Source organism: Neomonachus schauinslandi, chromosome 4 (assembly GCF_002201575.2).
Source record: "Neomonachus schauinslandi chromosome 4, ASM220157v2, whole genome shotgun sequence".
In the NCBI taxonomy this organism is placed as follows: Eukaryota; Metazoa; Chordata; class Mammalia; order Carnivora; family Phocidae; genus Neomonachus; species Neomonachus schauinslandi.
This window is the reverse complement of record NC_058406.1, coordinates 149,740,234-149,764,080: the sequence shown is the minus strand read 5'-3', so window position 1 is coordinate 149,764,080 and position 23,847 is coordinate 149,740,234. Positions and strand designations below refer to the sequence as shown.

At 43.3% G+C, this 23,847-nt stretch overlaps 1 protein-coding gene across 3 annotated transcripts in view; it reads right to left on the bottom strand.

Annotated features, from left to right (window-relative positions):
* MATN2 (matrilin 2) overlaps positions 1–23,847 on the bottom strand; it is a 116,608-nt gene that overhangs the window by 27,960 nt on the left and 64,801 nt on the right. For 2 of the 3 annotated variants that reach the window (XM_021688685.1, XM_021688686.1), the window contains exons 5-8: positions 22,439–22,561; positions 9,962–10,084; positions 3,932–4,054; positions 152–274 (exon numbers count right to left, since the gene is read on the bottom strand). In XM_021688685.1, coding sequence (XP_021544360.1) covers positions 152–274; positions 3,932–4,054; positions 9,962–10,084; positions 22,439–22,561 — 492 coding nt within the window. The remainder of the gene's footprint in view (positions 1–151; positions 275–3,931; positions 4,055–9,961; positions 10,085–22,438; positions 22,562–23,847) is intronic. The other variant, XM_044914654.1, reaches the window with a different exon arrangement.

The window sequence follows — 23,847 nt, the reverse complement described above, 5'->3', positions numbered from 1 at the left end:
CAGTCCCCAGAGGACACCCCCCACCATCTCCCGGAGCACAGAAAAGAGCCGAGGAACGACAGGACCATGAACTGCCCTCCTCTGCAGCAGCCATATTTTCACTCCTGTTGCAAAGCTTTTCCGTAGAAGGGAAGCATAGAGGGGGACTTACTGGAGCAGGTCTTGAGGTCCTCGTTGATAAGGAAGCCTTCCGAGCACTGGCAGACATAGGAATCCTCAGTGTTCAGACACAGCTGCTCACAGCCGTGGTCCTGCTCCGCACAGTGATCCACTCCTGCGTTTGTCACCCAGGAAAACACAAAATAACCTGACAGCGCTCATCAGCAACGGGGCATTAAGAAAACCCGTCCTCGGGCGCCTGGGTGGCTCAGTTGGTTAAGCGACTGCCTTCAGCTCAGGTCATGATCCTGGAGTCCCGGGATCGAGTCCCGCATCGGGCTCCCTGCTCGGCAGGGAGTCTGCTTCTCCCTCTGACCCTCCCCCCTCTCATGCTCTCTCTATCTCATTCTCTCTCTCAAATAAATAAAAAAAATCTTTAAAAAAAAAAAAAAAAAAAAAAAAAAAAACCCCGCCCCCCGGGGGGGGGGGGGGGGCGGGGAGGGGTTGCCCACAGGAGCCATTTACTTCATTGGCATCACAAAGAGCCCTGCTGGAAGGTTTCATTCTACCCAGGGCAACTGGCCTCTGGAAATTCGGCCTTGTTTGTTTCTTCTTCTTCCCATTTCTGCGTTTTGAGGAGTAAAGCAAAGCGTCTACACCTCCTGTGTTGGTGTTAGCGACAGCAGCTCCTTGTGCTGGGGCCTTGGCACCCTCATCTGCAGTCCTCAGGGCTACGGGCAGGTGTGAGCCCCATCTCAGAGAGGAAAGCGAGGCTCAGGGAGGCCCAGCTGCTTGCCCAAAGCTTAAGAACGAGGGTGGTGGCATCAAACCAGCTGGGCTCAAATCCCACCTGCACCACTTCCTAGCCAGGCAATGCTGGGCAGTCACTTGGCCTCTGGGCCATGGCTTCCCAACCTGAGAAACGGGGATGATGATGGTTGCTTTCTTAGAGGAATGTGGTGAGAAGGGGAGGAGTTGATACATGTAAGGCCCTCAGACTGTAGCTGGCACATGGTAATTGCTGAGGGATGCTTATTAAGTACCGCTGGGAAAGAACTAATTGTATAGTTTCATTTTTCTCTGAAAATGACACAGAAAAAGTGTTTTCACCCCCCTTCCCAGGACACCCAGATTCAGAAAACAAACCAGAGCCACAGCGTGCATGTGTGGCCGATCCTGGCACCCGAGTGCTGCACAGCTGGCCCCTCTGGGCAGCGAGCACCGAAGGGCAGTGAACACACAGTTGTGGTGAGTGGCGCCCACAGACGGCCCTGCAGGCTGCCTCCCAGATTTCCCCGATGGAGAAAACGCACACCCAGGGACTGGAGACACACTGAAGGTCTTGTGCCGGGCCATCAAGCAGGCCTCTTTGACTCCTCAGAAGGGCCTGGGGCTGGTGCCTTCTGGAACATTCCACTGTTGGAGGCACCTACTGCGGACTCTTGCAGGATCTCAGGAGCCAGAAGCCCAGATTCACATCTTGGTTCCACCATGAACCAGTCATGGAACACCAGGAAAGTTACTTAATCTTTTTGTGCCACAGGCTCCCTGTCTTTAAATAGATACGACTGTAGATGATACGACTACTCAGACGATACTCAGATACGATGGTAGATGCTTCCTAAGGCTACCGTGAGGATAAAGTGTGTGAGTGCCTGGAAAGGGCTCACCACAGCCTCACAGAGTGTGCACCTCATAAGGGCTTGCTCTCATTAGGGCCTGGGGCTCCCTGAGTACTTGAGGGAACCAGGATACCATGGCCTTCTTTGGGAACTCCTAGGAAGAAATGGCTTGGTTTATACTTTCTTGAAGCTAAGTGGTCTTTCTTATTTGAACCCGGAGAGACACTATGGCCCACTCTCTTCTGGCCCCACTCTGAGCCCTTCTAGGCTCCCCCAAGGCACGCTGGGAGGGAGGAACAGGCCATGGCCCCTGGAGCTCCAGGTGGGCTCAGCCAGGTCATGCCCAGCCTGTCCTGGGATACTTGCCAGGGCTGTCAGCTGGCAGACCCCACACTCCTAGAAGAAGGCAGAATGTACCCAGATTCATCTTTACCAGGGCATCTCCTGCTCCCCACCAGCGTCTCATCAGGACTCAGAGACCTCCAGAAGCAAGTGTATAGCAGCACTAACTTTCTGGTTCAAAAGTTCTTTGACCTCCGAGATCAGTCCTTAGAAAGCTTACTGGAGGCACTTTGTTCCCTCCACAGACTGGAGGGGCATAAGTTTTCCTGAGGATTGCTCTGTACCTAATGCTTCATCTGTGAAATTTCCCCTTCTGGCAGTTTGTGGTCCAAACGCTCAACAGCTGCACTGTTCTCATTCACAATCTATCTCTGTCCCCAAAGCTGGAGCAGATGTGGGGCCTGCTGGGTGAAAAGCCGCACAAAGGGCCCCTTCTGTGCTGGGCCATGTCACGGAGCCCCTCTCCCAGCAGAGCAGGGTCACAGGCATCCACCACAGTGCTCATGTGCGCCCCCCCCACACACACCCCTGCTGACCTGGACCAGTGGAGACTGTGTCTCATAAAACATGACGGAACCGTCCAGCTGGCAAAGCCTGCAAGTTTCCGTGCATTTACATCACCAAATGGAGATTTGTTGGGCCTCTTACACAAGAAAATTAAGAAAGGCTTCATAAAAAGTCCCACATTTCCCAGCTCCGCCCTCAGACCAGCTCTGTGGTAGCCCACATACTTTCAGAGGTCTGTCCGTTTTGGCCTCTCGTCCCAGCCTGCAGCCGCACTGGTCACTCTCCCAGGCTCCGCGGTCGTAATGAATGATTATCTTTCATTGTGTTTGCCTTGTGCCAGGCCCAGGCTAAGAGACTGAATTCCTGCTAATTCCCCTTAAAAACTCGAGCACATCAATACTGCTCTTATTGCCACTTTTCTAAACAGATGGGAAAATCAAGGCTTGGCAAAGTTAAATACCTTGCCCGGGACCACATGTCTAGTAGGTGATCATGCTTGGATTTTAGATTCTGGCAGGTCTGACTTAATCAGCGCTCTCAACAGTGAAGAATAATATTAGCTAATATTTATTGAGTGCTTATTAATATTTAGCAGCACTATTCATTTTTAATTTAAATTCCATTAATTAACATATAGTGTATTATTGGTTTCAGAGGTAGAGGTCAGTGACTCATCAGTCTTCTATGATGCCCAGTGCTCATTACATCACGTGCCCTCCTTAATGCCCATCACCCAGTTACCCCATCCCCCTGCCCACCTCCGTTCCAGCAACCCTCAGTTTGTTTCCTATGATTAAGAGTCTCTTATGGTTTGTCTCCCTCTCTGATTTCATCTTGTTTTATTTTTCCCTCTCTTCCCCTATGAGCTTCTGTTTTCTTGCTTAAACTCCACATATGAGTGAGATCATATGATAATTGTCTTTCTCTGATTGACTTATTTCGCTTAGCATAAAACCCTCTAGTTCCATCCATGTTGTTGCAAATGGCAAGATGTCATTTTTTTGATGGCTGAGTAGTATTTCATTATATATATATATATATATACACACACCAACTTCTTCCTTATCCATTCATCTGTCGACGGACATCTGGGTTCTTCCCAGTAGTTTGGCTATTGTGGACATTTAGCAGCACTTTTCTAAGAGCTTTATACGTATTGGTTCTTTTAATCCTCACAACCCAATCTGTGAGGTGGGTAGCACGAATAGTCCCATTTTATGGGTGATGAAACTGACGCAAGGAAGAGTAAGCCTGTCGGACCATTGGGCTCTCAGGAGACCCAGCAGCTTCAGAAGCGAGCCCCGGGGCCTATGTGTGAACCGCGCCCTCCCATCCGAACCCCCTTGCCCCGGCACACTCACGGCTGCAAGTCTTGCCATTAGGGTCCAGGGTGTAGCCCCGGCGACAGCGACAGTAGTAACCTTCCTCCGTGTTGATGCATTCATGCTCACAGCCCGGTTTGTTCAGCGCACAGTAGTTGATCCCTGAGGGGAGAAAGGGCAGACCCTCCTGCAGGCTCTGGGCTTGTCCCAGGGCTGTGAGGTCAGCCCCTCATGGCAAATACTCAGTAAAGAAGGTGCTCTATAGGACACAGAAGACGGCTCCTGCTCTCTGGGAGCTGGTTTGACGGAGAACCTGGGATCAGAAGTCTGGATTCTTCCAGCTTGGGTCTTTTCCCCTTTTGATGGCCAAAAGCTGGTGAAATGGGTTGAGGACCACAATTCCCAGCCTGTCCCTTCTCAAGAAAGATGGAAACACCTGGAAAATCCAGTTAGTCTTTTCTTCCCCAGTTAACCTGATCACTAGGGCTCAGAGCACGTAGGGAACCACTGTCTGCAGTGATATCTGACAATGACATCGGACAGCACAAGGCAGAGCCAACAAAAGCTGATCGTGCAAAAATATCCAGCTAGCTAGGGGAGGCAGGACCTGGCAGTTACATTAAGAAGGGTCCAAATGCTTAATCTCACTCTGCATGAGATCATGGCAGCCTCCATATCAAGAAAGTGGAGAAGACACATCTGATGCTTTGTGGCAGGGGGTTGTGACAGTTGTGTCCTATGTAGACATTTGCTCCCATCCAGGCTGGGTTTCTGCCAGCAGGTGGGAGCAGCATCATTACCAGGAGCCAATTAGCATTTCATTTCCCGGTAGAAAATGTTAAAGTCACAAGACCCCATGAAGAATAGGTTATAGGGGAGATGGAGAACTGGGAAAGGAAATCAAATGAGCTCGTGGAGGGTCTTCATGAGACTGGTGTTGGAGGAACTGTCCCCTTAGTGGCTGAGCTGCATCTGTCTAACGGCATTGTTCTTTCTCCTGGGGATGTGGGCAGACACTGCTGGTTACCATGCCAACAGCCATTGCCCTGTCTTCTCGGGACTAGAACCCTGACCCCCAAGGCATGAATCATGGCTGATCTAAGCCAGCCTGGCAACCATCCCTTCGAGGGGCTATAATGCGCCCTCCCAGGTGACTGGGGGGTGGAACTTTCCACGTGCGCAGAGTTTGAGGAGACTGAGCATGCAGAGAGCACTCTCACCACACACAGGGAATGGCCAAAGAGGAGAGACACCACCACAAGTGTCACTGACCCCTTGGCATTCTCTGTAACTCATCCCTTCTGCGTGAGGGGAGGCAGGATATTGTTAGCTGCGTGTGGTTTCAGTTCATCAGTCCGGAACTCATCAACAACCTTACCTGTGAGGAACAAACTGAATGCCAGGAAACAAGCAAGGAGCTTCAATGAAGAAAAAGGGGCCTGTCAATAAAACACTGGCCACATACAAACAGACAAAAGAAAAACAAGCAAAGAGACAGCGTACAAAGGGCCCTACAGTCTGGGGCCACATAGCGGAGGGTCTGCGGGAATCGCTTCCTTACAGGCCCAGAGAAAGGTGAAATGGTTTTCAGTAAATGCTGCTTTAAAAAGCCAGCATTCAGCCACTATGGAAAACAGTATGGAGTTTCCTCAAAAAATTAAATAGAGAATTACCATAGGATCCAGCAATTCCACTTCTGCATATTTACCCAAAAGAATCAAAAGCAGGGACTTGAATTCAGCCTTAAAACGGAAGGAAATTCTGACATATGCTACATCGTGGATGATGCCTGAAGGCATCATGTGAAGTGAAATAAGTCAGACACAAAAGGACAAATATTATATGATTCCACTTATATGAGGTAACTCGAACAGGCAAACTCAGAGACACGGAAAATCAAATGGTGGTTGCCAGGAGCTGGGAGGCGGAGATGGGAATGGGGAGTCATTGTTTAATGGGTATAGTCTGGGGAGATGACAAAGTTCTGGAGTTTAAGGGTGGTGGTGGTTGCACAATAATGTGAATGTTCTTAATGCCACTGAAGTATACACTTAAAAATGGTTAGAATGATCATTTTTATGTCAGGTGTATTTTACCACAGTTTTTTTTTTTTTAAGATTTTTATGTATTTATTTGACAGAGAGAGAGACAGCGAGAGAAGGAACACAAACAGGGGGAGTGGGAGAGGGACAAGCAGGCTTTCTGAGGAGCAGGGAGTCCAATGTGGGTCTCGATCCCAGGACCCTGGGATCATGAGCCGAAGGCAGACGCTTAACGACTGAGCCACCCAGGTGCCCCACCACAATTTTTTTAAAAGCCAGCAATCTCTCTCTCTCTCTTTTTAAAGGATTTACTTATTTGGGAGAGAGAGACAGAGACAGAGACAGAGAGAGAGCATGCCAGCCGCACAAGTGGAGGGGAGGGGCTGAGGGAGAGGGAGAGAATCTCAAGCCGACTCCCTGCTGAGCCATGAGCTCCCGACCCTGAGATCATGACCTGAGCCAAAATCAAGAGTCAGACACTCAACTGACTGAGCCACCCAGGTGCCCTGCCAGCATTATCTTTAAGAAAGATTTACATAGGAAATAATTAAACTGAAAATCATTTTGATTCTTAAAGATGTGATCACTCAGCTATCTGGCAAACAGCAATGCAACACGGACTCTTCTCCAAATGGTTCCTGATCGCAAAGGTTAACTGTAGATCTTGGTCTTCTTTACATGCTTGAGTTACGTTTCTTCACATGTGTATTACTTCATCAGTATTTATTGAGTACCTACCATGTGCCCCATATGTGTTTTGGTCCCCTCACTAACTGTAAGTGCTACACGTGGGCCAGGCTTGCGGGTAGCTTTACCTGGTGAAGCCCAGAGGGTCCTGTGAGCCCCGCATGAGGTCAGCTGGAGGGACTGTCAAACAATAAATTTTAAACAGAACTTATAAGTGCCAACTCACAAGAAAGCTGGAGACTTCACTGAGAAGGTGCGACATAAAAACATGAAAGAGTAGTGACCCCAGACAGTGAATTATAATGCCCATGGAGTGGCACGGATAGCGCATTTCAGAGAAATTGGACAGGTTACCAAATGTTAAAGCAGGATGTCATGTTCCTTTGGTTTAGCAAATCCAGGTCCAGAGAAGGAGAGTAGCCTGTTCAAGGTCATAGGGCCGGTATGAGTGACACTGCTAAGACCAGCCCTCACATCTCCCAGCTCAGTCCAACCTTGTGGATGCCATCCCAGCTCTTCAAGTATGATGTCTCCAGCGACAGGCAGCATCAGCCCCGGGGCCAGCATGAGCAATCCTGGAGCCCAGCACACGGGTCACACCCACATGGGATTCCGTCCTCCGGCCCCACCTCAACAGCCAGGCCAGTCCCGGTTTCTGTGCTTTACACCACCGCCTTAATAATTTATGCTTTAAAATGATGACAGTACTTTCCAGAAAAAGAAATTGTGCCCAGATGAGGAGGAAGAAGAAATCCAGCCAAGAGACTTTTCTTTAGTAGAATTCTGCCTTGAACTTTGTTTTCCACCTTAATTGGATGACATCAAATTCCTTTGAAAAATAGATTTCTTATTAGATTTGAAATTTGCCCACATCCATCCACCATCTATTAAATGTAAATGGCTGTACCCTGAGCTTGAGGTCTGTAATGCTCTTGAGACCTTCAAACTCCTAATAACAAACTCCAGACTTAAATCTAATTTTTTGTTTCCCTCTTCCACGTAATGCTCCAGAGAGACAGGGAGCGCTCACTTCTGTTCACAGCTGTCTGCCATAATGGACAGAGTGCAAACATTAAGTAAGGGGCGGCTCTAAGAGGCTGACCTCAGGAGCCCAGTGCTGGGTCTGCATAGACAATGGAAAATGTAACGATGAGGCAGGAAGTTGGGAGAAGGGCTGGTGAGGACATGGGGTTTTAGAAACAAATTCCATTTTTCTTGAATGAAAAAGTAGGACACCTGGCTAAAGAGGAAATGGAGCTATAATCGCTAAACATATATGAATGAGCATTAGGGACTCTGGACTGGGCCACAGCCTGCAAACAGGCCTATGTGTGGGCTCATCTGTGGTGGTCAAACTACTCCCAATGGTCACCTCCTTTCCACTCGCCCTTCTGTTCTTGACCTCCCTCCTCCCCTGATAACAATGCATGTGTCCACTGCCTTGGACCCTTCTCTTACTCCAAGTCCCTCTCCAGGATATGGGGGAGTGGCAGAGGTCGAAGGAATCCTAGATGATTGGTAGGAGATGAATAGCTTCAGGGGCGCCTGCGTGGTGTGGTCAGCTAAGTGGCTGACTCTTGGTTTCGGTTCAGGTCATGATCTCAGGGTTGTGAGCCTCACATCGGGTTCCATGCTCGGCACAGAGATGTTTGAGATTCTCTCTCTCTTCCCCTCCCACTTGTGCTGTCTCTCGCAAATAAATAAACAAAGAAATGAAGAGTTTCAAGCACATTCCCCTTCACTGATGGCCGTATGCCTAACTAGTTTCCTTTTCCCTCCATTAGTAATACACATGAAGCTTGCAACCACAATGTGTGCCTGAGCGGAACCAGATCTAATTATCCCCTGCATAAGAGATTTGGTCTACAAATGAGTCCACCTGTGACTGATTTTCCCTGCATATAGTCAGCCACAAACACACTTATCCCTAGAAAAAGGTGTAAATAGCAGAGAGGAGTGGCCAGGCCGGAAAAGTTGGCCCTTTACCCTAGTGAATGCATGTGTGGTCTAATGGAAAATATTCCACCTAATTGTTTTCACATTCTGAATGCTCTCAGTGAAAATTCCTATTTAATGCTTGGATGTTTCCAGGGTTTGCATCTAGGCAAGGCCATAGGAATTATCTTTTATAAGAGAGGCGCAGTTTCAAAACATGGCCTCTGCAACCATCTACCATGGTGCAAGGTCTAACGCTTATTAGAGTGAGTGGCTAAGTCCATATGTGCTGGGAGCAGAATGTGGCTTGTCTGGATTCAGTTCTACAGCCCACAGTGCTTTTTCAAAAGAAATACGTGGTCGAGCATTTGAAAATTCAGTCCTGCCTGCGATGCAGAGCCCTGCTGTACATATCACCAGGAAGAGGCGGGTGAAGTGCATGAGAACATACACCCCTAAGAGGGGGTTCCAGAAAGTTCTATAAACAAGACTGTCAGGAGAACACGAACAATTCAGTATGTGTGTTGCCTGACTATGGAAATACTTTTTTAAAAAAGTTCACAATCTGCATGTTTTAAAAGGCCATCTTTCTAAGGAGATCGAGTAATCCAGATAATAGTTGCAATTTCTCCAGGATCATAAATCTCAGAGAGATCCGTTTACTCATTCCTTCAATTATTCACTCAGTAAGTCTTGTGTTACACCTCCATGTGCCAAGCCCTTGGGGTGTTGAGGATTCAAGAGTGAGAGAGAGAGAGAAGACTCTGTCCTTGTGGACCTTCCATTCTAGTGGTTTCTCAGGGACAGTCTGGTTTAAAGAGATCCCATTTGGGATCCATGCTCTAGATCCCCCTTGATGTGCCAGCTGATAGGCATTTGAGTCACTCAGCACATTATCCATTTCATCCTGTTGACACCATGTACCTCTTGAGTGCTGCGGGGATGCCCCAAAGTCAGAGTTTTTTTCTTTCTTCATGTCAAAGAGGATAGAGCAGCAATTTCCCCTGCTTAGCAGCCATCACGTATCTCATCTGGTATAACTGGAAGAAACTAACTCATTTTACCTCCTGTCTCTGAGCCCAGACTGTTCTTTCTCAAAGTCCCAAATACATGTTGTGGGGCTAATGAGGAGGGGGGTGTGTGCCCTCATTTCCCAAAGGTTGGAGCTTTGGCTTGGGTTTTGACTCTGCTCAATGAATCCCGTGGGCAGACCCAGTCCCTTCAGTCTCTAAAAATCATCCCCATCACAGAATCAGGAGTGACAAAAGGTAAAATCAAGGGCAGAAGAGTGTTAGTAAACACAAATGCTGAGTACAAGTATACCTGCTTCAGATTTGCAAGGAAAAGGAAATTTAGCAGGGCATTTATGGGAACAAGCCCTTCTCCTACACCCGGGGTGACTTACTTCTGCAGGTCTTCTTATCTGGATTCAGAGTGAAACCTTTTAGGCAGCGGCAGGAATAGGAGTCACCCATGTTAACACACTCGTGCTGGCAGCCATGATGAGACGAGGCACAGAAGTTTATCTCTGGAGAGGAAGAAAAATCATAATAATGATGAACGAAACAAAAAATCTAACTGGAAAACCAAGGGATTTTCCGTCTTCATTTTCCCTAAACAGATAGATTCCTGTAACATCAAACACTCCCACTATGAAGGGATCTCTCAATGAAGCTATTTCCATGTTTAGAGATATGGCCCCCCAGTGAGAACTTCCTTGACATCACAAAATGTTTATGCAGCAAATGAATTTGTGAAGATGCTTTCCTTGTCCTGGTTCATATAAGAGCCCCTAAGTAGAAAAGTATGATGGAGCATTTGTTTGTTGTATCACAGGCTGGGAAGAGAGAGCTTAGTTCAATGCTTTATGGAATTTATGCAATTAAAACAATGAATCTTCCCAAAGTCTAACCCCAAACCACTTAAATCCCTCACACACTGAGCCAAACAATAGGACACGAAGCCAGATCCTGGGAAAAAGAAGGCGTGAACGGCACAGATATCCTGAGTGCAAAATACTGTTCTCATTTCTTCACTGGACTCACCTTCACTAGGATTTTCTCAAGCCTTCACAGTCAGAGAATGTGATCTCTAGGTACACATTAATTTAAACCAAAATATCAAGGGAAAAAAAAGTTTACATGGAATTTTTTATAATGGCGTTTTACTTATATAAGCATTTTTAAATATGGAAGTGGCTTCTATGGAAGGGTTTGATCAAAGGTTTTGCTATCATGGGAATTGAAAACACTGCTTAAAATGGCTTGAAATAGTTGACCACTGATGGGGTCATAAAAGAAATATTTTTGTTGTGATGAGGATTTTTATTGTATTAAGGAACATGTGACCTATAGATATCATTTTCATAATGAAGAATTTGGCATAAATGAGCTTTCCCAGCCTGTACCATAGGAAACAAAATGAGTAAGAGAAAGGCACACAATATCCTTAAAAGGAAAAACATTAAGTAAATGCCAATTATTCTCAATTTAAAGTCATGGAAATGTTAAATTTACACAAAAATGGACAGAAGAGTATAATAAACTCGTATACATATCATTCAGCTTTAAGAGAATCAATCTATGTTCCTCTCATGTTAGGATTCCATGTTACTTTGAAACAAACCCCAGATGTTATATCATTTTGTCCATAGATATTTCATAATGTATCCTTAAAAGCCTGGAATTCTTTATTTTTTTAAGATCTTATTTTTAAGTAATCTCTACACCCAATGTGGGGCTCAAACTCATGACCCTGAGATCAAGAGTCGCATGCTCCACCGACTAAGCCAGCCAGGCACTCAAAAAGACTGGAAGTTTTTTAAAAATATCATAATCACATATAAGGTATTTTTTAAAGCTTCTTATTTGGAAACAATTTCAAATTTACAAAAAGTTGCCAACATAAAAGTACAAGTATATAGGTACAAGAAACATCTGTATACTCTCTACCCAGATTCACCTATTGTTAACATTTTACCCCATCTGCTTTATCATTTGTTCATCTTTCTGAACTATTTGAGGTAAGTTACATACATCATGGTCCTTTTTCCAAATACAGTGTGAGCTTCCTAAGAGGAGGGATATTCTCTTATATATTCTCTTAGATAACCACAGTATAGTTGTAAAATTTATAAATTTACATTGATATAATACTTTAATCTACCGTCCATATTCTAGTCTTATCAGTTGATCTAATAATGTTCTTTATAGTGTTTTTACTCCTCCAGTATAGAATCCAGTATAAGGTCAGAGATTATATTTAGTTTTCATTTATGCTTAGCTTCCTTTAATCTAGAACCATGTGTCAAATGTAGCCATTTAAATCAAAATGGGTTAAAATGAAATTAAATTGGGGGTGCCTGGGTGGCTCAGTTGAGCATCTGACTCATGATTTTGGGATCATGAGATTGAGCCCCTTTTCAGGCTCTGTGTCTGCTTGTCCCTCTCCCTCCCCCTCTGCTCCTCCCCTCCCCACAAGCATGTGTGCTCTCTCTCTCAAATAAATAAATACATAAATCTTTTTTTTTTTAAGATTTTATTTATTTGCGAGAGAGAGAATGAGAGACAGAGAGCATGAGAGGGAGGAGGGTCAGAGGGAGAAACAGACTCCCTGCTGAGCAGGGAGCCCGATGCGGGACTCAATCCCGGGACTCCACGATCATGACCTGAGCCGAAGGCAGTCGCTTAACCAACTGAGCCACCCAGGCGCCCAATACATAAATCGTTTTTAAAAATTAAATTAAAAATCTAGTTCCTCATTCGCACCAGCCACATCTCAAGTATTCAAAAGCCATAGTAGCTTCTGACTGCTGTACTGTATGAACTTATGGCATTCCTCTCAAAAGTTTTCTTGTGTCTCTTTCTAATTCATTCTTCTCCAAATCCTCTGGCCCCATATAATCATTAGTCTTTCAAAAATTTCAGTTTGTGTTTTCTAGAATTTTATTAAAATGGAGTCATATAGAATGTATTCTTTTGGATCTGGGTTCTTTTCTTTCTTTCTCTTTCTTCCTTTCTCTCTTAAAGATTTTATTTATTTATTTGAGAGAAAGAGAGAGGCAGAGACAGAGCATGAGCAGGGGGAAGGGGCAGAGGGAAAAGGAGAGGGAAAAGCAGACTCCCCGCTGAGCAAGGAGCCTGACGCAGGGCTCGATCCCAGGACCCTGAGATCATGACCTGAGCCAAAGGCAGACGCTTAACCAACTGAGCTACCCAGGCACCCCGGGTCTGGATTCTTTCACTCATCATAATTATTTTGAGATTCATCCATGTTCATGTGTATATCAATAGCTTGTTCTTTTTTATAGTATTTCATTACATGGATATACCACAATTTATTTATCCATTTACCTGGTGTTGGGATTTGAGTTGTTTCTAGTTTTGGGCTATCACAAATAAAGTAGCCAAGAACATTCATGTATAGGTCTTTATGTAGACATACACTTTTATTTTTCTTGAGTCAACATCTAGGAGTAGAATGGTTGGGTCATACCATTGACATATGCTTAATTTATGAAACATTCTCAACACCAGTTTATGAGAGTTCTGATTGCCCCACATCCTCACCAACACTTGGCATTTTAGCCATTCTTTTAGGGTGTAGTAATTATCTCATTGTGGTTTATTTTGCCTTCCTGTAATTACTAACACTGTTGAATATATTTTCATATGCTTATTTGCCATCTCTATATCCTCTTTAGTGAAGTATCTCTTCAAATCTTTCGTCCATTTTTATTGGGTTGTTTGTCTCATTATTAAGCTTCAAGAGTTTTGTTTTTCTTTTTTAAGATTTTATTTATTTATTTGACAGAGACAGAGATAACGAGAGCAGGAACACAAGCAGGGGGAGTGTGAGAGGGAGAAGCAGGCTTCCCGCGAAGCAGGGAGCCCGATGTGGGGCTCGATTCCAGGACTCTGGGATCATGACCTGAGCCGAAGGCAGTCGCTTAACCGACTGAGCCACCCAGGCGCCCCCAAGAGTTTTTTATATATTCTAAATATAAATCTTTTTTGGATATAATTTTTGCAAGTATTTCTTTTCAGTCCATGACTTGCCTTTTCATTTTAATAATGGTATCTTTTGAAGAACAAGAGCTTAAATTTTGATGAAGTTCAAGTTGTTCATTTTAATTTTTATAGTTTCTGCTTTTTGTGTCCTACTTAAGACACCTTTGCCAAACTCAGGGTCACTAAGATCTTCTCCTATGTTTCCTTCTAGAATTTTTATACTTTTGTTCTTATATTTAAGTTTAAAATCCAATTCAAGTTAATTTTTGTGTATGGTATAAGCTGAACGTGAAGTTGCTTTTTTTTTTTTTTTGCAATCCGATTGTTCCATTTGTGGAAGACATTATCCTTTCCCCCATGAATTGCCTTGGCATCTTTATTGAAAATCATTTCACCATATATGTGTGTCTATTTCTGGACTCTATGCCGTCCCATTGATCTCTATGTCCATCTTTACACAAATACCACACTTTCTTGATTACTGTTGCTTTATAATTAGTATTAAAAATCAGGTAGTTTAAGTTCTCCAATTTTGTACATCGTTTTCAAAATTCCTTTGACTGTTTTAATCCTTTTTTTTTTTTTAAAGATTTTATTTATTTGACAGAGAGAGACACGAGAGAGGGAACACAAGCAGGGGGAGTGGGAGAGGGAGAAGCAGGCTTCCCGTGGAGCAGGGAGCCTGATGCAGGGCTTGATCCCAGGACCCTGGGATCATGACCTGAGCCAAAAGCAGCCGCTTAATGACTGAGCCACCCAGGTGCCCTGTTTTCATCCTTTGCATTTTCACATATATTTTAGAATCAGCTTGTCAATTTCTACAAAAAAACATGCTAGGATCATGGTAAATATTGCTTTGATGTATAGATTACTTTGGAAAGAACAGACAGTTAAATATTAAGTCTTCGGATTCATGAACATGATATATTTTATTAAGTCTTCTTTAATTTCCCTTAGCGATATTTTGTAGCTTTCGGTGTATAGGTCATTTTTTGTCAAATTTACCATAGGTAACTACATATTTTTGATGTTATGATAAATGGTATTTTTTAATCTTGATTTTCCATTAAAAAATACAAAAAATAGTTGTGTTTTGCAATATAGACCTTGTATCCTGCAACCTTGCTAAACTCACTTAAAAGTTCTGGTAGCTTTTTTGTAGACTCCACTGCATTTTTCTATACAGATGATCATGTCTGTTAATAAAGATGCTTTAATTCTTCCTTTCCAATCCAGATTTCATTTCTTTTTTCTTCCTTATTACAATGGCCAGAACCTATAATACGATGCTAAAAGGAGGTGGTGAAGTGGGTATCCTGTTTTGTTTCTAATCCTATAAGGAGAGCATTCAGTGTTTCATCAAGTATGACGTTACCTGATGCTTTCTCCACTGATGCACTTTATCAGATGGAGGCAGTTCTCAACATTCCTGGTTTGCAGAGGTTTTTTTTCTTTTCTTTCTTTCTTTCTTTCTTTTCTTTCTTTCTCTCTCTCTCTTTCTTTCTTTCTCTCTAAAAGATTTTATTTATTTATTTGACAGAGAGAGACACAGCCAGAGAGGGAACACAAGCAGGGGGAGTGGGAGAGGGAGAAGCAGGCTTCGACCCCAGGACCCTGGGATCATGACCTGAGCTGAAGGCAGATGCTTAATGACTGAGCCACCCAGGCGCCCCAGTTTTTTTCTTTTAAAAATCATAATTGGGGGGCGCCTGGGTGGCTCAGACGGTTAAGCATCTGCCTTCGGCTCAGGTCATGATCTCAGCATTCTGTGATCGAGCCCCGCATCGGGCTCCCTGCTCCAGCGGGGAGTCTGCTTCTCCCTCTCTCTCTGCTGTTCCCCCTGCTTGTGCTCTCTCTGTCAAAAATAAATAAAACCTTTAAAAAAAAATTATAATTGGATGTCAGGTCTTGTCCAATGCTCTTTCTGTATCTATTGAGTTGAGCTATATGGTTTCTGCTTTTTCATATGTTAATATTGTGAATTACATTGATCAAGTATTAAATGTTAAATGAATCTTGAGTTTCTGGGATAGTCTCATTGGTTGAGATGCACTATCTTTTTTATATATTGTGGGGTTTGATTGCTAAAAATATTTAAAGAACTTTTACATGTATTTTATGAGGGATATTTGTGTGTAGTTTTCTTCTCTTGTAATATACTTTTCTGGGTTTTGTATAGGGATAATGCTGGCTTCATGGAATAAGTTGAAAAATGTTCCTTCTTCTTTGATTTTCTTGAAGAATTTGTGTAAATTAGTATTTGTTCTTACTCAAATGTTTGGTAGAATTCACCAGTTAAGTCAACTGGTCCTAGTGTTTTCTTTGTGGGATGGTTTATAAGTACAAGTTCAATTTCTTTTTATAGATAGAGGCCTTATTCACATGATCTATTTCTTCTTGAGCTAATTTTAATTTGAACAGACTATTCATTAATCAAATAACAACACCAAAAAACATATACTTGTCAATTATCTCTATTACTATATAATTTTGTGAAGAAAGGTAATTAGACATGATAATAAATAAAGCAACGAGAAAAGATTTTCTCTTAGTAAGTTAGCAAAAAATTTTTCAATCACCTCCTCAAAACACTTACAGTAGAGTATAAATTCTTACAAACTTTTTGGAAAATAATTTTGCAATATACATCAAAAACCTTAAAATTGTTAACAGGCTTTGAGTCAATAAATTTCCTTTTGTGTTTTATTCCTGGTCAGAAATGCAAAGACTTATATATGAGGATATTTGCCACAATACAATTTGAGCAGCCAAAAAAAATATTGAGCAATTTGTGATACATACATATGATAAATTATCATGCAGACATTAACATTTTTTTAATGTTTTTGATAAAATTTAAATGACATTTGAAAATGCTCATGATTTAATGTTATACCATATAATCTCAACTCTATAAAAATATATTCATGCACACAAAAAAAGACAGAAGAGAAAGAGCAAATCAGTATTAACCATGTTTATCTCTGGGTGATGAGAGTATAGATCATTTCATTTTATACAATTTCATTTCTATATGATCCAGTTTTCTACATTACTTTTGTAATCAAAAGGGTATTAAAAATAAGTATACATGTTTATAATTGTGAAATTAGTTGCCATGGAAAACAACATTTAAAAATAGGAAAAAAAAGAACAGTGTGGGAAGTGCCCAGTAGCGGAGAAGAAAATAATCAGGGAAAATTGCTGGGGACAATATGTATAGCTTCTGATGTCTATATCCAAAACACAAAATACAGGCAACAAGCAAAGCCAATTTAGGTTTTTAGAATAGGGCAATGACTATGAGCTCACAGGTATCACTGGAATTTGGGGATTCAAACATGAGACTATGGAGAGGACAGGCTCTATGCTCCATGGACCACAACACTACATTACTATGTCTCACTCTCTTCTAGTCACATGGACTTCCTTGCTGTCCCTCAAATTGCCAAGCCTCGCAGTGCCTGCCTCAGGGCCTTTGCACTGGTGCCATTTCCCCTACTTCAAGCGTCTCCTCCTTCCCTCACCTCTTTCAAGCCTTTGATCAAATGCCACTTTCCTGTGAGCCCTGTATTCTCATCTTACTCTGCTCCAATTGAATGTAAGATATTGTCCATAAGGACAGAAGTGTTTTAGTCTGTTTCACTTACCACTGCATGCTCAGTGTCTCTAATAGTATCCGGCACATAGTAGGTGCTCAACAAATAGTTGTTGAATGAATACGTGGTGATCGGTATTACTCTTAATGGAGTGTTTTGGAGGATTGAGATGTGTAAAAACTGCCCACTAAGAACCAACAAGGGGTCACTAAGGATATAAGACCGATCTCACATACTTCTTCAGGCTTCTTTTTGCCAGGGTGCTTAAAAAACCTCCCTCCGTGAGGATAGCAGCTCAGCAATTAACATCTTCTGGGTACAAATATTCAGCCAGTTACAGACCCGACCAATTATTCTTTCATCCAGCACACATTTCTCCATCTGGTCTATGGGGTACAGGGCTTTTGTCCGCAAACTGGCTGAATGTCTATGAAAGTATAGATAGTTCTTACCACATTTTCCATGCCTGGCTAGTCTACTAAATGAAATAAAGTTATTCTGATATGACTCAGTCTCAGTGACCAAGAAAATACAAGAAGCTTAATTTGTTCTGTTGGTTTCAAAGTGCAAGGTAGTAGTTATCAGCTCAGTTTAAGGAATCACTTTCTAAGAGTCAGAGCTGCACAAAGTGGAATGCACTGCATGGGGTGTAGTGAGTGTCCTGTCAGTAGGAGTATTCAAGTGCAGGCTGGACGATGGCATGGTGGGAATATTGTAGGATGCGGTGGTTGGGCTAGAACTAGGTTGAACTTTAAGGCCACCTCTAACTGAGAGTCTTTGATTCGTGCACATTGTTCTCACAAAAGTGGCATATTACAGTAGCTTAACCATGAGCTGGCCAGGAAACCCAAAGACTGATACATTTTACACATTTTATATTTTATGCTGCTGATTCAGTATAAAATTATTCCCTTTTTCTGTGTTTCACTTTTAATGAAAGTATAAATATTCATGTAGTACTTTACTTTGTGCAAAGCATTCCTACTTGAAAAAAGGATGGGAATGTCAACCAAGTTATCAATGGAGTCTAAAAAATAATGAGTATAATGATCTCCAAGTCAGTAAATAATAAATAACAATATGCTATTATATAAATGACAAATGTCTGTAATTGCCTTAACTCATTATCGCATGAGACATGAAACCCACAGTCTTCTTGATACCAAGACATAAATTCCTGTCCGGTGGATGGAAGTCCTCTACCTTTCCCATGAAAAGTCCCTGAACATCTGAGAATGTGCTCATGTCTGGCTCGGTAGTTTCAAATTAGACCTTAGAAAGTCTTGCCACAATAGGATCTAGCAGTTTGAAAGCAGGGGCTTGAACAGATATGTTCATAGCAGCATTGTTCACTGTAGCCCAAAGGTAGGAGCAAACCAGGTGTCTCGTGCCAGATGAACAGATCAACAAAATGTGATGTCTACGTACAATGGAATATTACCCAGCCTTAAAGAAGAAGGACATTCCAACATAGGCCACAACATGAATGGGTGAATCTTGGAGACATTATGCTAAGTGAAAGAAGCCAGTCCCAAAAGGACAAATGTTGTATGATTCCACGTACACGAGGGACCTAGCGTAGTCGAATTCATAGAGACAAAAGTAGAAGGGTGTTGCCAGGGGCTGGGGGCTGGGAAGGGAATGGGGAGTTATTTAATAAGGATGAGTCTCAGTTTGGGGAGATGAAAAGTTCGGGAGCTGGATGGTGGAGATGGTTGCCCAACAACATGAATGTTCTTAACACCACCGAACTGTACACTTTAAAATGGTTACAGTGGTAAATTTATTACATATATTTGACTGTAATGAAAAAAAAGTCTTGCCAATATTTTGCAAATTAATGGTACCTGCCTATTTCTACTCTTCTCCCCTCTACAAAATATTTAGATAGGTTTGGATGGGTTGCTTCAGGATTGACATAAAGATATAAAGAATTGATATAAAAAGTGGTGCTTTTTTGAGTACTTACATATTTTATTTATTTATTATTTATTTATTCTTTAAAAAGATTTTATTTATTTATTTGACACACACAGAGAAAGAGAGAGCACAAGCAGGGGAGATAGAGAGAGAGGGATAAGCAGGCTCCCCACTGAGCAGGGAGCCCAATGCGGGGTTCGATCCCAGGACCCCGGGATCATGACCTGAACCAAAGGCAGTTGCTTAACCAACTGAGCCACCCAGGTGCCCTGAGTACTTAGATATTTTAAATTATATTATTTGTTCAGGAACATAAAGCTCTATTATGTATATTTTGGCTTAATCATAAATTAATCATGCTTTGGTAGATCACATTGACAGTCTCCTTTTCCAGACAATAATTATATACTTATTAATTGGATGAAGCCCTCAAATACACTCTTGGTTAAAAAGAGAGACAACATTTAAGGGACTGCGTATTTTTTGTTTTATTTCACTTTCTGCAAGTTTATGAGAAGTGGAAAAATTTTTTAAAAGTTCTCTCAACATCACGGGAGCACCCAGGCGGAGTTGGCTGGAAGCTGACACGATGTCTCATTAATTACTAATGGGATGGCTGCCTGGATTCTGAGTTTCCGCCTCCATCCTGTCTCTGTCTTTTTAACTGGCCCCTATTCCACAGTTCTCATTCTTGTCCCTCACAGATGTGGGGTGCTCCCACGGCTCTCGGTTCTTACTGCTGGGTTTCGCTTTATTTCCCACTCTCGCAGCTTTCCAAGTAAGCCGGGGGTCCCGTTCCTCTCGCCAGTAACCTCCCCAGGTCTAGCCCTTGCCCTGCTCCCAAGCATGGGAGGAAGGGGGTCCTTTTTCTAGGGGACACATCTCCCCAGTGCTGCCTGCCCAGACCCCTATAAGTGCCCAGCACTCTCCTCTGCCCTGAGACCTCTGGGTCTTGACTCTACCAGGGCCCAGAGGCAGCGGGACTGCTGGGCTCCGTGCTTAATTGGTAAGGCCTCCCAGCTGGACCAGGCTGGCCCCTGCCTCCCAGCAAGACTCTCCTCCCAGGGCCCCTGTGCTTCAGTGCCCACTGCCAGGGTCCCCTTGCCTGCACCATCCTGTGGCTTGTAATCCTCCACGTCCCAAGAACTTCTGAGATAGGAGACATGCTGAGCCACAGGGTGGGGGTGATCATGAGGCACTGGGAACTGGGGACGGGGACCCCAGGCAGGGACGGAGTTCTGCAGAGGCAGGAGGGAGACTGGATAGGATGTGTGTTTTCCTCCAAGTCTTATCCCAGTGGAAGCCTGGGGCCAAGTCTTGATTTTTTATGCACTATTAAACTTAGGTCAGGCATGTGGTATATGCTCAATAAATACCAATTTAAAGTCTTGGAAGGCAGTATCATCCCTTAAAAGAACTTGCCCAGCACCAGACAATTTTGCCTAACGGTTTATATGGATGATTTCATTTAGTTTTCAAGACAACACTATGAAGCAGGCAGCATTATTATCCCCTATTAGTTGAGGAAACTGAGGCGCAAATAACTTGCCCAAGATCATGCAGCAAAAGAGCAGAATTTGATCTGAGGCTGAAGACTGCCCCTTGGCATCACATGGCCTCCTCTCTGATGAAGAGAACTGACCTACCAGCCCAGCAACCACATTCCCAGCCAGGACCAGAGTCCAGGCTGCTGGCCTATGGTTCCGAAAATTCAGAAGGGAAGGGAGACTAGGCACAGAGGAGTCCACTCATTCATTCACTTCTTCTTTCAATAAACTGCGTGTAGGTCCTGTGCCAGGCATGTGCCTGAGCCTGTCTGGCTTGTATTTTTGCACTTCCTTCCTCCTCCTGGCCACCCCTGTCTCAGCCTTCTTTGTCCGGTCAATAAATGACGGGCTCTGCCTTCAAGACTCAGCCCAGGTATCTTGTTCTCCAGGAAGGACCTCGCCTTGTTCATTGCTATTGGCACATTTTTAGGGCTCCAGAAATATATGTTTTGACTGAATGTGTCCCTTGCAGTTGCACGCTCACCCCTACCTCCAGTTCCAGTGGTTTGTGAGCTGCTGCTGATTAGGGATTGAAGGGCAAGTTTATATTCCAGGCGTTGTGTGGGGGACTCTTTTTAAAACACTGTGCAAGTATATCCTGCCTTACATAATCGATTTATTTTAGAAAGGTTGTGGGTGCATGAACTTTTTATGAATTGAAATCCTATTTTCTCACTGATGTATGTTTTAGAGATGACTTATGCTAACCTGCTGTTAAACTTCACTTTTTAGGGCACCCGGGTGGCTCAGTCCGTTAAGCGTGTGCCTTCGGCTCAGGTCATGATCCCGGGGGCCTGGGATCCAGCCCCACTGCTCAGTCGGGAGCCTGTTTCTACTTCTCCCTCTTGTGCTCTCTCCCATGTGCGCGCTCTCTCTCAAATAAATAAATAAAATCTTAAAAAAACAACAACAACACTTTTTAAAAATGCTGAGCCCTAACACCTTAAAACCAAGCTTCTCTCAAGTGAACCCCTCTACAGGATGATAGTCCATACACAACCTCTTAAGTGCTCTGACATACCTTTACATGTAAAAGAACGCTTTCACAATCCTTTTGCAAAACATCTTTATAAATTTTTTATGGTCAGATTTTGGGAGCTCAAATTAATTTTGATTTGTGTGTGTACAGTTAAAATCAAATAAAACTAAATATGTCAAACAAAAGAATGAGCAATTCTCTGCAAACCGCCCTCTGCCCACCCCTCCCCGACCCCAAAGCAACCACATTCAACTCCTTTAGGCTCAGCGATTTTCCTGTACTTGTATGGAGTCAGAGCTGAAGCCCACAAGCCACAAGGCTTCAGTGAAAGTATTTTTCAAGCTCTGTTAATACTGATGGGCACAGCCTGGCTGAGCCAGCATGAAGTAAGATGGTCCGACTGTCAGCACACTCAGCAGATGCTGGAAGAACACTCCCACATGTGGTCTCCAATAAAAGATAACCTCTGTCAAAGGCCTTAAAGAGTGAGGTCGAGACAGGGTAGGCTACAGTTGTGGGATGAGGGAAGAAAGGCCTGACAAAGGAGGAATAGGGGCAGAAGGAATCAGATTCCCCAGCACATAATCCTGTGCTACAATATGCTTGGGAGAGGTCCCATGGTCACAGTTGCCCACAACAAGAGCATCAAAAAAAAAAAAAATGCTGTTATTGTTGTTGGAATCACCGTATTGTACATCTGAAACTAATATGACACTGTATGCTAACTACACAGGAATTAAAATAAAAGTAAGTAAATAAATAGAATGTCAGGTCCAAAAACTGTCCAAACACACACACACACAAACAAATTTTTTTAATGTAACTTACTTGTGCATGTTTTTTTATCTGGGTTAAGAGCAAATCCTTTAGGGCACCGGCAAAAGTAGGAACCGTCGGCATTCACACACTCATGTTCGCATCCGTGGTTCTCTGAGGCACAGTAGTCCACAGCTGTAAACATTCAAACACAGAGTTGAAGTAGAAACACAAACAGGAAGGGAAATAACAAGATGGACTGGAAATAATAGCATACTTATAACAAATAGAAATGAAGATTAATATCATTGCCCCCCAAATAGTATGAATAAATAAACATGGATCCAAGGCTTCTCCCCTCACCAGCCAAAAAATAATCAGGGGTCTAGATCAGGTAGTTTATAGCAGAAGATAGACTAAAGAACACATGACCAATTGTATTTAAATGTTAAAGAAGTATAAATCAGGGGCTCCTGGGTGGCTCAGTTGGTTAAGCGTCTGCCTTCAGCTCAGGTCATAATCTTGGGGTCCGGGGATGGAGCCCCACATCGGGCTCCCTGCTCCTCAGGGAGTCTGCTTCTCCCTCTGACCCTCCCCCCTTCTCATGCTCTCTCTCTCTCTCAAATAAATAAATAAAATATTTTTTAAAAAAGAAATGCAAATCAAAACCATCACAAGGCTTACGACACTTACAAGTATTAAACTGCACAAATAAAAACAGGACAAAATCCAATAGTGGCAAGCTGGCCTGGAAAGGGAATCAGAGCTATTCATGGTGCTGGAATCATAAATTGACAAAAATTCTTTTGGAAGGACATTTGACAATGTTCACTGTGGAAACCTGACCCAGAGAAATCATTGAGAAAAGGGGGAGATTAACTGTATGAAATAAGCTATTTATAGCAGCATTATTTACGGTGATAAAAAAAAATCTGAAAAATAAGATGAACATTTAATAATGGTAAATGCTTTAGTAAATTATGAGAAAATGTCTTGTCCTATTTCTCATTAATTCTACAAGTGTTTACTGAACACCTACCCCGGGCCTGGCCCTGTTTAAGGGGCTAAGGATAGAGCAAAAAACAAAACAGACACAGATGCCAGTCCTCAAGGAGTTTACATTTGGATGATGGTGGGGGTGGTAAAAAAATTAAATAAGTAAATTAGATCATTTCGTAGAAGACGGAGAGTATTCTGGGGAAAAGGAATAGATCCTGTGGGGAGGCAGGAAGGACGGTGAAAGGTAATAGAAGTGGCCAGGAGAGGCCTCAGGAGAAGGTGGCATTTGGGCAGAGTCTTGAATGAGGGACGAGCCAAGTGGATAACTGGGAGGGAGCAAGCACTGGGGCAAAAGGAAGAGCAAGCACAACGGCCGTGAGGTGGGCATCTGCCTGGGGTGCCGAAGGACCCACAGGGAAGCCAGCAGGGCTGGAGCAGAGCCGGGTGGGAGGTGAGGATGAGTGCGCATCAGGAGGCACTGA